Source organism: Cnephaeus nilssonii, assembly GCF_951640355.1.
Source record: "Cnephaeus nilssonii genome assembly, chromosome: 5".
Classification (NCBI taxonomy): Eukaryota; Metazoa; Chordata; class Mammalia; order Chiroptera; family Vespertilionidae; genus Cnephaeus; species Cnephaeus nilssonii.
In genome coordinates, this window is record NC_137076.1 from 105,719,778 (window position 1) to 105,734,178 (window position 14,401).

The following is a 14,401-nucleotide window of genomic DNA, read 5'->3' on the forward strand; positions in this document are numbered from 1 at the left end:
AAAGGATACAATAAAAAGGCAATGGTTTTTCAAAATACCAAGTTTACCTGCTTACCATGACTGTGAGTAAGCAGAATGCAATAACCACTCTTAACAGGACATTTGAGAAAGTAGTAAGGAATTTTATTGTCAAAACAAGTAAGAGATACGAGCTTAACAGAAGACACAATAAATTAATTGTTCTCATCCTCTGAGATGCCAGGGCCTCTCTGTGGAAGGCTCAGCCCAGCTCCCTATGCGGACACGACCCCTCCACAGCAAGCACAGCAGGGGTCTGAGCCGGCGCTCAGGACAAGGACCGAGCACGCCCGCGGGGAGGAGAACGAACAGGTGCTTTCCCTGGGTCCTGTCCCCGTAAGCTCTGTGCTTACACAGGCCTGAGGCTCACTGAGGGCAATGGTTGCGTGTAGAACCTTTTTTCATCCTTCCATGTGGCTCTTAGAAAAAGTTGCAGGTCCTGGTGACACCTGTTTCACGTGAATGTCTGGACTAGAATCTAGATCTAGTTACCACCATTTTATTTTTAAAAACTTTAACATCCATTAATCTATACCAAAGCAGTAGGCTGACTTTTCTCCCTTAGAAACTTTTCTACCAAATTGGAGTTAACTTCATCTCACTTTAAAGTGCAGCAGAGGATATGCGAGACTTGTGTTTGTTGACAGGGGAAGAGAAGCCCTGCCCAGAGCTGCCGGGAGGCATCCTAGTGAGACCTGGCGCTGCCCGACAGCTACAGCGAGGGCTCCGTCTCCACGCAGGAGAAGGGTCCCTGCCAAGCCTGGCTTTTCTTCGTGCTCAGATCCCAAACGGATCGTAGGTCCCCACGCCAGGATGGAGCACACAGCTCCAGCCGTCAAGAGGGCCAGAGACTAGTCAGTGAGCATCCCTACTCCCCGACTTACCCATGCCCCCGCTGACCCTGGTCTTTAAAGGAATCAAGAAGTCTTGGTTTGGGGACAACGTAAGCATTATCTACCTCGAAAGCAATGATCAAGTTCTTGTCTAGGCTAAATAATGCAAAAATAGGTGCTCAGGCCCCCATACATCACCGCTGAGAGTATTTAGTCTAACTTTAAATTAAAGCAATGCACAACGGCTTCTTCCACACAAGGACAGGCTTTGCACTAACGTTTCTCAAAAACCAATTATGTCTCCAGTTCTAGCCTCAGGTTAAAGTTTAAAATAACAACAAAAGAAAACCAAACCATTCCTATGTCAGAGCCAGGGTAATAAGGAAGTGGGTGCAAGACACTCTATTCAGTCATTGGAAGAGAACGCTCTAGAAGCCGGTGGGTGTGAGCACATTCAAGTCCCGGGGTTTGAGATTATGGGTCCGAGGCGGTGGCTTCTTCCCCTCCATCACTGGGAGGTCCATCCTGGGCGGCTTGAAGGCTGCTGGGTCTTCGGCCATGCGGGAGGCCTGCATGCGCATCACTTCCATTGGCGAGGGCTTCTGGGCTCCCCGGTAGGGCTGGGTGGCAAAGCCTCCTGCGGGAGGAAACCAGAGCAAACCGTGTCAGAGCAGTCGGCAGCTCCGCCGCACACGGTACAAGGCCTCCCGCTGCGTTCTCTTCCGAGGGAGCTCGCTTACCCGAATCAGACTTCTGGATGGATCTTGGTCCAAAGAGGCTCCATTTATCTGCCGAGTTCCTGTCTTTATCCCCGCTGCCGGAATCCATGGTGCTAAAATGTGGGCCAGGTAAGGCTGTGGACGAGCCAGAAGAGAACCAGCCTCTGGCAAAGAAGGAATAAAACAGCCTAATCGATCCTCCTCCTCGCCCTCTAGAAGGGTCTCCCACAAAAAGCCTAGCAACTGTCAGCTCCCCCTTCTCTCAGCAACCACAGGCTTCGGCCCCACGTCCGCACACGCACCGCTGCTCGGAAGGGTCACAGGCAGGCCTCACCTCGGCTTCTGCTTAGGCGAAGAGTGGGGGGTGCTGCTGGGGGTGGACTGGGCGGAGGCCGGCTGCTTCTCTTCCCTCGCAGTCTCTCCGCTCTGTAGTTTTAGTTTCTGTTCAGACGGGTAAGAAGACAGACTTGAGCCAAGTGTGGGTATAAACATCCTGGTCCACACCAACTTCAGGCAAAAGGGAAACGTTAACAGGCGGAATAATTGTGGATTCTAGAACAGATTATTCCTTCGATTTTGTCATACTAGATAGAAATCCATCTTTTAAAAAAATGACTAATTCTACAACACATCTTAAACATTTCTGCACTAAATACCACATTAGAGCTTTTAATTTTCCCACCTCATCCAGCCAATAAGTGCAAGAACTCAAGCTGCAGGCCTTCTGTGCCTTCGAAGTATGGCCTTGAACTCTTCCCTTATCGCCTCTCCTGCCACGGACAACCCGCCACGCCGGGCTCTCGAGGCCACGACTCCGACTCGGGCATGCTACTCCGCCAGCTGCCTGCTTCCTCTGTGAGCCTGCCCATCTGAACCTTTCCCTCCCGTAGCCAGCCACCCGGGTTCCTTCCACATTGTAAACATACCTCTAACGTACAGACGAGCGGCTGCGGGGGAGGGAGAATCTACTTCCCAGTTCTTCAGGTCGAGGCTCCCTGACTGCCTCTGTGCTCCACGTCTAGTGTGCCAATGCCGAGCCCCAACCACATCCAAACAAGTGACCCTGCCTGAATTTCCTCAAACTCCACGGCAACTGACGCAGGCGGCACTCCAGCTGGCCTCATGTTCTACTGCCGTGGCCCAGATGCAGAAAATGGCCCAAAGTCAACTCTACCATTATGCAGGGTGAACTGCTCAACTGGAACTCAGACGTGGATCCTGGAAAGTTCTCCAGATCAGAGACCCACGTGGCCCTCTCCGGAAGCATCTGTTTTGTCTGACAGCTTACACTGGCCAACCCAACTCTGATCCCCCACAGCAGTGGTTTATACCCAGCGTGCAAACATCTGGGATGCTCATTACGAAATGCGCCAGTCCACAAGGTCTTCTATCCCTCCCACAGGCCCCGGGCTGCACCTCACGCTTCCTTCTACATACTGTGGGCATGGTCCTCCTCTGAGCCCTGCAGGAGCCAGGGTCTCAGACAACTTTGGAATATGGGGGAACACCAACAAGACACAGGGCATCGGAGACCTGAGCTTAGGTGCTGTGAGGGGTTAAATACATGACCTTGGACGCCAGTCTCTTTATTCACAGAACATGGAGAACAGTGTCTACCTCAAAGGATTAACCCGAAGACCAAGTGGATGCGAGTGCTCAGAAATCATAAAGCACCGTTCAGTACAGAGCGGTGTTCCCTGAACTCAAGTCATCTGAAATTATTTCATTCATACAGCTATTTGGTCATCATTAGCCTTACCAAAAACTAGTCTTCGTTCCAGTTTTAGAAACGAAGAGCAGAAACATCCCAATTTGCATTTGCTTTTAATTTTTAAACACAGAGCATCCGTTCTGTCCAGCGAGTGCCGTGCCTGGTGATGTTGCCGACGCTCCTCTCCCCTCAGCGTCCATCGCTCTGGTACAGGAAGTGACCCACCTGGCTGTACTGTTCCCGACGCGCTCACGCACCCCACACGCGTGAGCACAGAGGCTCCTCTCACCCTCCTGACCAGACACCCCCACTTCATAGGCGATCAGCAGCACCTTCCGGGGTAAGGGCTCGGACCTTACGGCTCCACGTGCCACCACAGGCGGGCTCACAGCTCTCCCCTCCTCCCCTCTTCCCTCTGCATCGCTGCCCCAAGCCCCACCGAGCTGAGCCGGTCACTCTAACCCACAGCCACGCCTCGAGCTGTGAGTGACGGCGGGGTCGCTTCTGTCTAACAACAAAACAAGCTTTGTCAAACGCGCTTACGTGGAGTGCCTCTGCCACTCGGAGGTACTTGGTCTCCTCGGTGGTAAGGCCCTTGTGAGGGGTGTAGCCAGCATCTCTCAGCCCTGCCTGCTGCTCAAAGCGCTGGATGCTCTCCTGGGTCTGTTCTGGGGACAGAGGAGACGACAGTCATGCCCACCCGCTCTCCCATCACAGACGGGGGCAGAGAGCACAGACACCTGCTCTTCTCCCCAGAAGCAAGGGCCACACGGGCCGCCCGAGGAGGTTTCCCCAGACCAGCAGGATTCCGAACCCCACACGAAGGTTCGAGAACCAGAGGGAGCCTTCCCTCACACCAAGAGAAAGAACAGAACCTCCAGGGAAACTCCCCACTTCCTGCTGTTCCCACACTGTGACACCCTTTGTGTTTAGAAAGGCAGCACGGAGAAGCCAGCTGGCATCCCCACAACCATTTCCTAAGAGCTCACCACCCGCTTGACCCACAAGGACCTTCACCGAAGAGAAACGGGCCACATTTTGCCTAGATGGCACCAAGGTACCAATTCAGTTCAAACCAGAGGACGTGCCTTGAACCAGTCAAGGTCTGCCGAGCCAGCGTTTCTCGTGTCAGAGTGCCCCTCACGGTGCTGGCCCAGCACAGACCCATGTGATCTGCTTCTATTGTAAGCAGCCAGTCAGTCATGGGAGCCTCTGAGGTCCTGCTTCCTGGCGTATGTTGGCAGTTTGGCTCAAATGGAGTCATACATTTCTCTAAAATATATAAATAAATAAATCAGATATACCGTGGAGTGAATGACAGCTGAATTTTTTACTTTCTCTGGATACGACCTGATACGGCCCACGCACAGGAATGTGGCAGCTGTGGACCCAAAGTCCAGAGCCCAGAGTCCTTTAGGACTCGGTCATTCCCCTTCGAAGGAACCATTTTATTTCTATCAGGAATAGAAGCACAGGAAAAAACCTCAATGTATAAAGATGTTTCACTGTCTTACCAGGTGGTTACCTGAAAATGTAAAAGGTGGGAAAGGATTTACTGCATCACAGCACCCGCCTTTTGAATGCAGCTATATTTTTAACAATGTAAGACTATAGCAACATCCAAAGGAGTTCCTGGCAGCGTTAGCTGAAAGGAAGGTATGACTACATCTGCAATCACGTAAAGGTACGCACACCGTGGGGTGCATCAGCCGAGTAGCCTGACAGCGGCACTGTGGGGAGCTGGGACGCTCTGTGCTGCTGGGGAGTGCACCGCCCAGAGAGAAGCCGCACTGCTGGGAGAAGGCCCGAGCCTCCTCCTAGCACCGCCAGAACACTCCAGCTCGCCAAGTACCAGCAGTGGCTGCTGATCCAAATGGCGTGTTTCCATGGGAATGAGGACGCCCAAGGGCAGGTTGGACTTTTGGTTCTCGGGCGAGTTCTCCGAGTAGCTGCACGGATAAGTGCTGCCTCCCCGAGCGGAGAAACGAGGACTTCAGACGTCACAACCGAGCCAGCCAGAACCTCCGTGCGCCCTGTCCCTGGCAGAGGCTGCTGCTGCTGACAAGCAGCACTGTGTACCTAATGATTAATTGTGAACTCCCCACAGCAGAACCAAAGTTAAAAAAAAAAAAATGCAAGCTCCCTGTTGCCAGGCTCATTAGGACCACAAAGCACACATCCTTCAAAATAAAGAAGCTGAGGCAACAAACTTGCCTCAAGGTCCAGAAAGGGGAACATCTCTGAACCACTTAATTAAAAAGAAAGAAAGAAAGAAAGAAATACAAGACAGGTGGAACCCTCCTCCACCTGCCAGCCAGACTCCCCACTTCGTTCAGGAGATAGTCTGTAGCAGCAGAGCAGCAGGAATACACCTACACCAACGGATGCCTAGTATTTGGCAAATCTTCACCTCAGTGGAGCTTCACTGGTGAGCTGGCACCTGCCAGGCAGTCAGGACAGGCTAAGGCCAGTGTGTCTGCAGAACCCCGTACACTCTTCCTCTTCCCAACCCTCTTCCACTCTATTCTGAGGGTGCAGAGTGCTTACTTGTGATCAGAGAACTCATGATGACACGGGTGGCTTTAGCCTTCACCACTGGGACCTTGTCCGTATTGTCAGTGGCCGATGACAGGGTCATGGCAGGGGAGGAGACACTGGCCTCTCCTTCCTCCACCTGTGCAAGAGAGGTAAGGAGGCACTTGAGCAGAGCAGGCGGGTCACACCTACACGTTTCCCCTTTGGGGAAGAAGTCACTGAAGCACCTTGAATCTGATATGTAAGGAAATCTTTGAAGGGAGGGTTTGTTTTGTCTCCTCCCGATTAGATAAATATCATCCATAGTGACAAGAGATAAAGACACATAAATAGCTTGAATTTATAAAAGTGGGAAAGCCAGAATGTGAAGCTGAGGTCTCCTACTTCCCAGCCCGTGTCTGTCCAATAAGCTAGCAGGACCCACTACTGCTCACTGACCAGGTACCAGGCACTACGCTGGCTTTGGCTTAACTCATCGCTGCATTCACTCAGTGTTGTCAGACCTCAGAGCATCAGGATTCCCTGCATGGCTTGTTAAACAGATCGCTGGGCCCCACCCCACAGTAGGCCTGGGGTGGGGCCCAAGAACTCATGTTTCTAACAAATGCCCAAGTGATGTGGATGCTGCTGGTTCCCAAGACCACGATATCAGGACTGTGGCTCTAACAGTTCAAGGAATGGTCTTTTAAAACAAACAAAACAGGCCAGTGTGGCTTAGTGGTTGAGCATCAACCTATGAACCAGGAAGTCATGGGTTCGATTCCTGGTCAGGGCATATGCCCAGGTTGCAGGCTCGATCCCCAATAGGGGATGTGCAGGAGGCAGCCGATCAATGATTCTCCCTTATCATTGATATTTCTATCTCTCTCTCCCTTTCCCTTCCTTGCTGAAATCAATAAATATATATTTAAAAAAATAAATAAAACAGACCAAAAAACTCTATGTAGCTCCCAAGTCTTTAATGTGAGAGCCAAGAGCTCACCACCTTCTGTCACTCCAACCCGATGCCATGCTCAGGACGAGCAGGGAGGAGAAAATTGGGTTTATGCTTTGTTCTCTGCTTCCCTAAAGGAACTAAGAAAGCGGAAAGGAGGGGAGAAGAATGAAAAGCTGTGTCCTTGTTACAAAACGGGGATTGTAATTTTCAGCTGTGACCTCACTGGATCCTCTCTTCCTTACTTGGAAGATGCGGGACAGTCCAGGAATGAAAGAATGCGTGTGCCGAGTCCCGCTGAGCTTCCCTGTAGGAGCAGCTGCTCCAAACTGCAGCTGTCCCAGCTGGGCACCACAGCGAGTGGGAAGCCCATCTCTGCCTTGGCAAGCAGCAGCCTTTACAAACGGGAGGGTGTGCCACCTTGGAGGCACTGGCCGAGGCCCGTCCCTGGAGGCCACTGCTCTGGCACTGCAGGCAGGCGGCCAGGGTCCTTCGCACCAGGACTGCCAGTCCTTTCTACAGTCGTTTACTCCTAGCAGCTAACTGGGTCAGACCTCGGTGCATAACGGACAGGGAAGTTCCCCCAGAGCTGCCGGGAAGCTTTGGATGAAAGGAGCTCCCTGTTCTGAGAGCTTAAGGGAAGGGGTGAGGAGGACCCATTAGAAAGGCATCAAATACAGCTCTACCGAGTCAAAGTTAGGCTGGGAGCCAGGAGTCAGAGTGTCCCCTGCACACCTAATGTGTGTCAAATCTTTCAATCTTCTTTTATTTAACCCACCACACCTCCATGGCAAAAGCATTCCTATCTCTCAAGTGGAGACACTCAGGCGTGAGGCTCTGTGCCCAAGGTCATTGCTAATATATAGAACATTACAGGATTCACACCCAGGCCTGTTATAGTAAACTAGGGGCCCAGTGCACGAATTTGTGCACCTTGAAAGGAACTGTGGGCTTCGAGGCTGTGGTGGGCATGGGGGTGGTGCTCGGCCCATCCTCCCCGCTCCTGCCCAGCCCCTCCAACCCCCACTCCCAGCTGCCTGCAGCCCCGCTCCCGCCACTGCCGCTCCCACACGCTAACAGCGCTGGCCCCGCTCACACCCGCTGAAGGCGTGGAGCTATTGGGGCCAGCAGTGGCTGTGGGTGGCAGCTGCTACCCCAATCGCCCCTTAGGAGCAGGGGGAGGTGGAAAAGCCCTCAGGGGTAATCAGGGCTGGCAGCCACCTCTTGCACCCGCTGATGGTGCTGAGCGATCGGGACTGGCGCCAGGCACCGGCAGTGGGTGTGAGCAGTGGCTCCGGCACTGGCAGTGGGTGTGAGCGGGGCTGTCACTGGCAGCGGGTGTGAGAGGTGGTTACCAGTCCCGATCGCCCTTCAGGAGCAGGGGGAGGAAGAGAAGTTCTGAGGGGCGATTGGGGCTGGCAGCTGCAGTTTTCACCCGCTGACGGCGCCGAGCAATCGGGGCCACGCCGGGCACCAGCAGCAGGTGAGAGCAGGGCTGGCACCGGCAGCAGGTGCAAGCGACTGGTGGGACCTCGGCGCGCGGGACTAAAGAATTTTCAGTAACCACCAGAAGCTCGCCCTGATGACAGCGACCAGTGCCCCACCTTGGTCTGGTGCCCCCCATCACCTGCCCCACCATCGGGCTGCAGCCAACGCCCACCATGCTTTGCACATGCCCCCTGGTGGTCAGCGCACATCATAGCAGTTGTTCCACCTTTCGGTCTATTTGCATATCAGCCTTTTATTATGTAGGCGGATGCTCACTATGTACTTCCTGTCAGGCCCTTAGCTGCCACACAGCTCCAAGTTCAGTAAAACTAGCTGTAGATTAAACGGCCTCATCTGAACTTGGCAGGCCTCATTTATTCAGGCAACAGACCCGAGCCAGAAGTGACAGCGCAGTCCCCACAGGCCGGAAGCACAGGCTTCAGTAACACGCCTGCCATGAGCAGGTGAGAAGCCTGCAGAGGGGCTGAGAGAGCAGGTCGCAGTGGGACGAGGCGTGTAGTGTTAGGGAGTGGGAGCAAGGCCCGAGGAAGAAGGCAGCTCCTACAGCGGGAAAGGCATCTGCAGCAGGAGGAAGAGCATGACAGAAACAAGTACAGCACGAGTCCAGGAAAGAGCCAGCTGTTCCCATCACTCCATGGACATTTTCTGGCATCTGCTCATGCCAGGTCCTCTGCGTGACACTCCGGGGAGAGCACAAAACTGGCACAGCTCCTGCCCTGCAGAGTTAACGGGAGGTGGTAACGGAGGGCTTGTGACAGGGCCTGTGGGACAGTGGCAAGGTGACAGTCTTATCAGGAGGAAAGTCCTCGCAGAAGAGATGTCTGCGTTAAAGAGGGGGAGCAGGGAGAAGAGGGGGGAGAACAGGATGGGATGGAAACATTCCAGGCAATGGAGTAGCGAAGCAAAGACTTAGGCATCAAATACCCTGGAAAGTGCAAGAAACCTTGGGTGACTTGCATGGTCAGATCACTGGGGGAGCGGCAGACAGGAGCGGGTCGTGCAGAGCCAGACTATGGAGCTACCATTTTCAATGCTCCGGCAAATGAGATGGTTTGGACAGGAGGCTCAGGTAGGAGAAGACATGGCCATTCTAGTTTGAATTAAAAAGAAAAACAGGCCCACCAACTCCAGCTGAGGCACAGAAAACACATACAGGGACCCGTGGCAGCCAGACCGCATGGGTGCGGATGCGGAGCCACGGAGGCTTCCGGAGCTGAGGGAGGAGAACGAGAGGCTGGCTGCCAGCAGCAGGCGGCAGGGTCAGGTACCTTGGCGAGGTGCTGATACTTGCGCTCTGGAATCACTGGCTTCCAGGGGATGCTGCCCATGTCCGATGGAGGAGGAGTCATGGGCGTAGGGTCCTCCAGGGCATCATCATAGCTGAATGCCCGGCGGCACATCCCGATGGGCAGGGACATCTTGCCTAGAGGCCCACTAGGCTCAAGAGCTAAGAACAGAGACACCTGTCAGGGTGGGTTCAGCAACGGAGCATGCTCACAGCTTTAAACTGACCTGTAGGCAGGAAACTGAAACACTCACTCAGGGACACAGGAAGAAAAGCTTGCCTGGAATAGCGAATCCATTCGGGAAAGGCAATCTGTAGTACTAATCCCTGCCTTTGAGCCTGGCACCTGGACTCTCCTCTTGACCCACTCAGCAGCCCTAATCCATTTACTTAATTTAAACGACCTGAGCAAGGTCACACACTTCCAAGTGCAGAAAGTCATCTCCTGTCTGATTTCAAAGCTTGTGTTCTGATGCCACAGAATCTGCCCCCACAGCACCACCAATGCTCTCAACTCATCGAGACTGAGGCTATGACGTTCTTATTCCCATTTTAGAGACGAGGAAAGGCCTACAGGTAAGTGATTTGCTCCAATTCACACAGCAGGCAGCCAGCTGGGGCTCGATTGCAAACCCTCTGCCTTCCCAACCTCACAAAGAGAACAAGAGCACGGTTACAAGAAATGGCTCAAATGTGCTGCCCAGCGTCGCCATCGCCCCGAGTGCTCTGCGTGATCTAAGCAGCAGCGCCAGCTGCCAGCACAGAAACTGCTGACGACCACGCTACGCTCATCAAGCGCTGCCAGCTGGTCCTGCCCTTCACCTGACCTGACTGGCGGAAGGCCCCGCTGGGACACAGGCACCGCCTCTCAGCTCTGCCAGACCAGGGAGCAAAGGTCACTCTGTTTCATACAGAACTAATGTCCACATCCTGCCTTCAGCGTGACGTTTTCCTGTTGCTAAAATTATACTCTCTCCAAAACATCAGCCTGTATGGCACCAAATCCAAAACGAGCAGACACGTCATTTAAACAGCAAGGGGACCAAGTAGCTACCATTATTATTGCTATTAATATCAATAATAATTACCAATAAATCCCTAAAAACAGAGGATTAGTGGTTGCCAAGGGCTGGTGGGGGTTGGAGAGTGGTGGGGGGGGGCATGGGTATGAGGTTTTCTTTTTGGGGTTATGAAGATGTTCTGAAATTAGACAGTGGCCACAGTTACACAAAACACTAAATTATTCACTTTAAATGGGTGAATTGGATGGTATGTGAATTACCTCAATAAAAATAAGCCAATAATAATTACCTAATGCCCTTCCGTAACAGGCACTTCCGTCCCTCATCTCACCTCATTCTCATCAAACAGATCTTCTTCCCATTTTCCAGCTCAGGAAACTGAGGCAGAGATCTTAAGTGACACCCAGCTAGCAAGTGTGGGTGGGGCTAGAACACAGACCTAAGCCAGTGCTCACTCTACATGCAACACTCCATGCTCCCCACACTCCAAAGCATTCACAGGACGAGAGCAGCACAATGGTCTGGGATGGTCACAGCAGAATCTATGCTAATCACGAGAGCAATGGAAGACAAACGGAAACGCAAGCTGATGAAGTCGAAACTAGAGAGGATCGATGCTGGGAGACATGGGGAAGATTCCTATTGCTCCTCTTAATTTGGGAGCGATTTCAAAAACATCTTAAGACTTCTCCCAACAGCCATCCCAATAGCCTTCCTAAAAATAATGATAAAGTCAGCTAATATTGACTAAGAAACATTCCTACAGAGACCCCCACATTTTCTGGGCATTAAATGCATATTCATCACTAACTTTGACACATCTTCACATATTTCATGTTTAAACTTCACCGCAGCCCTGAGAGATAGGCACTATCATCTATACTTCACTGATTACCTAAAATTGAGTGATTCAAATTTTGATTAAAAAATCACTGCCCCTCCCACTAAAATAGTCCAAGGTGGGACCAATGACTTCGGTAATCCAGAAATGATTGCCTTATAGAGACCCACGACTCATGAAATAACTATTGTCTTTCCAGTTAGATTTTGGGTTCATTATCTTATTAACTACCCAGCCAGATAGTTAATTGGTTAATAAGATAATGTTATTATCTACCAGGCCGGGTAGTTAATAAGATAATATTTAAGTGATGCCAATCTATTAAATCTAAATACTATACTGGCGACCAAGAGTAACCATCAATATGTGGTTCAGAAAAAAGTGGTTTCTGGCTAGCACCGTTGAGGACAAAACATGATTTCACCAAAAAGAACTGACTTTACCAAAAAGAATTCAGTTTACCAGGCACTTCTGATGGTCTCGAAGCCATTGAAAGACTGGATCCGGGTACTTTTTCTATATAGATTTCAGAGCTGAGTCCCTGCCACCTAATAAAAATAACAAAAAGCATTTTCTTACAGTGAACACCAAAGAATAGCTCCAGCGCTGTTCTTTTGACAGGCACACAAAGCGTTTTATGGCTTGTTTACAACGCTGAAACACACATAAAATGAGCCAGTGGGTGAGCAACATGCCAAGGCAAGAAAATAAAAAAGATAACGTCAAAGATCTCACCACACCTGTGGCTGATCTTAACACCTAAGATAGGACAGAAACACTACGCCCGGTGGAAAGGTCACCTTACCGGAGTGAAATGACGTTTACGCGGCCAGATAGGTATTAGTGGGGAACATGGTCCAGCTGCTGCGCATTAGCTAAGGCGCTCGGGCAGGGTCCATCCGTTCCAGAGAGTCTAAGAACAACAAGCAAAGAGCATTGGGCCAGCCCGTCAGCACCTGCCAAACAGCCTCCTATACATTCAGGGGCTCCCCAGCCTGGCCAGAAGGGTTAGAAGTCTGGTTTGGTTTAAGTTAAGGCTCAGGGTTCCGATGACCTGACCCACAGCAAGGGGCTGGGTAGCCCAGAGGGTACATTCATTCTTTGTTGCTAACGCCGACTAATATTTATATGGGTTTTTATACAACACTTATCTCGTGTTTGAACCCTTGCAGGAATCCCGCAAAGCGGGCATTATGTATCCCCAGTTTAAAGAAGAAGAAAACTAAAAATCGGGAGGTAAGTGATCTGTCCTGGGTCACAGATAAGTGGCCCATCCGCAGGACAGGCAGTTTCATCCCCAGTTTACCGGGGAGTTCAAACAAAGCCCTGAGGAAGCAGAGTTATTTGCTTTTCAACTTGCTACACGGCCCCTCGATCCCGACGGAGCTCAGAGAGCAAACCAAGTTCGTTCTTCATTCAAGAGCACCGCAGAAACCAACGTGCCGCCACCCTCCGGGTCTGGGGCGCGTTCCGACCAGATACACCCGCTTCCGCCCCCCTCGTCCCCGACCCCACCCCCGCAGAGCTCCGGCATCGCCGACACCGGGCACACGACAAAGTCTCCGGGGTGTGAAGGCCAGGTCTGACTCAACCCCCTCTCCCACCCAGCGAGCGGGGAGAGACTACGGGGGTGAGGGCCAGGGCCGGGCGGCCGACGGCAGGGTGGTGGGAGGCTTCAGAGGTGAGGGCGGGGCGGGGTGGGGGGTGGGGGTCCCGGCCAAGTCCGGCCGGATGAAGCAGAGGCGAGGCCCCGCGCAGAACAGCGTCAGAGAGAAGGCCCACTCAGGACCCCAGAGCCTGGGGGAGGGGAAGGGGAAGACTCGGGCCAGGGCCTTGCGGGAGGGGCCGGGAGCGCGCCCCCCTGGCCCGGCGGAGGATGGAGCCCCAGGGAGGGCCCGGCCCGGCCCACCTACATACCTGTTTTGCCGCCGCGGAGCTGCCGACAGCCCGTGCTCCGGGACTAAACAGGCTCCGAGGACCCGCGTCTCTCTAGAGGTTGTGCCGCAGTCGGGATCCAAGCCATGGCGTGAACGTGGTGGTGTCAATCGCGACTTAAAACCCTGGGGAACCGACCAGGGAGCCTAAGATGCCGGCTGGGCCGCCGCCTTCTTGATAAAGCCTCCCGAGCCTCTCAAGTCACGCGAGACTTGGTCCGGAAGTCGCTCAGGGGATGCTGGGAGATGTAGTCCACGGTCGGAAAGGCCCCCAGGATCCCGCTGCTCTTCTAAGAAAAGAAATGAGCAGGGACCCTCTGCCAGCAAGAGCTGGGTTAGTCAGGGTTCATACCGGTAGCAAAACCAAAAAAAGGGGGCAAACCCCATCCGCCTCCCCTAGATAAGGTGGCCCGAATATCATTTCCCTTTTAAAACACTAATGAAAGTTATGCCCTCTCCAATGTCACAACCTGAAGGAAGAAATTGGTTTTCCCTATAGGGTTTACAAACATGATAAAGCAACATGTTTCTACCCCACGTTCCAAGCTTGCCATCAAGGCTCATCTCTGGAGGGCTGTGGTTGGCTGGGGAGTAGGTCTCATGTTTAGATTTCAGCATTCATTTACAGGTATGCATAACCAGTGATCACAGACAAGGGTGTGGTGAAGGCCTGGGGTGGGGCCGGGGCTGGGAGGAGAAGAGTAAAAGGGGATGGGGGTGGGATTGGGGGACATCTGTAATACTGTCAACAATAAAATAAAATACAAATTAAAAATAAAATAAAAAGATTTCAGCATTTGACACTTGCCAGGTCTACTGGCAGGACTGAGCGGCTTTCTCCAGGCAACTTTAAACTTGAGTGTCATTACCAGGCCACCTCACCTGACTGCAGCACACATTAAAGTCTTTTCTAAATTCTAAAAGTAGCTTGTGAATAGCACAATTGCATAGCAATGTGGTGTGTGTGTGTGTGTGTTAAAAGTGTTACTTTGTTAATTTGGAACTTTTAAAATAGTATTGCCATCATTTTTAACCCTCCGTGGAAGCAAAGCTGACCCCG

At 52.3% G+C, this 14,401-nt stretch overlaps 1 protein-coding gene across 4 annotated transcripts; it reads right to left on the minus strand.

Annotated features, from left to right (window-relative positions):
• Positions 1 to 101: 101 nt before the first annotated feature.
• Positions 102 to 13,525, minus strand: KIAA1191. Of its 4 annotated transcripts, none has more exons than XM_079771371.1 (9): positions 13,325 to 13,525; positions 12,213 to 12,320; positions 11,870 to 11,955; positions 9,528 to 9,706; positions 5,829 to 5,955; positions 3,825 to 3,949; positions 1,905 to 2,011; positions 1,592 to 1,734; positions 102 to 1,488 (listed from the first exon to the last, which is right to left on the minus strand). In XM_079771371.1, the coding sequence occupies exons 3-9, from the start codon at positions 11,895 to 11,897 to the stop codon at positions 1,280 to 1,282; spliced, it is 918 nt and encodes a 305-aa protein (XP_079627497.1). In that variant the 5' UTR covers positions 11,898 to 11,955; positions 12,213 to 12,320; positions 13,325 to 13,525; the 3' UTR covers positions 102 to 1,279. The 4 variants fall into 4 exon arrangements, with proteins under 4 accessions (XP_079627497.1, XP_079627499.1, XP_079627500.1 ...); XM_079771373.1 differs by lacking the exon at positions 11,870 to 11,955 and adding an exon at positions 11,987 to 12,061; XM_079771374.1 differs by lacking the exon at positions 11,870 to 11,955.
• Between the last annotated feature and the right edge of the window lie 876 nt (positions 13,526 to 14,401).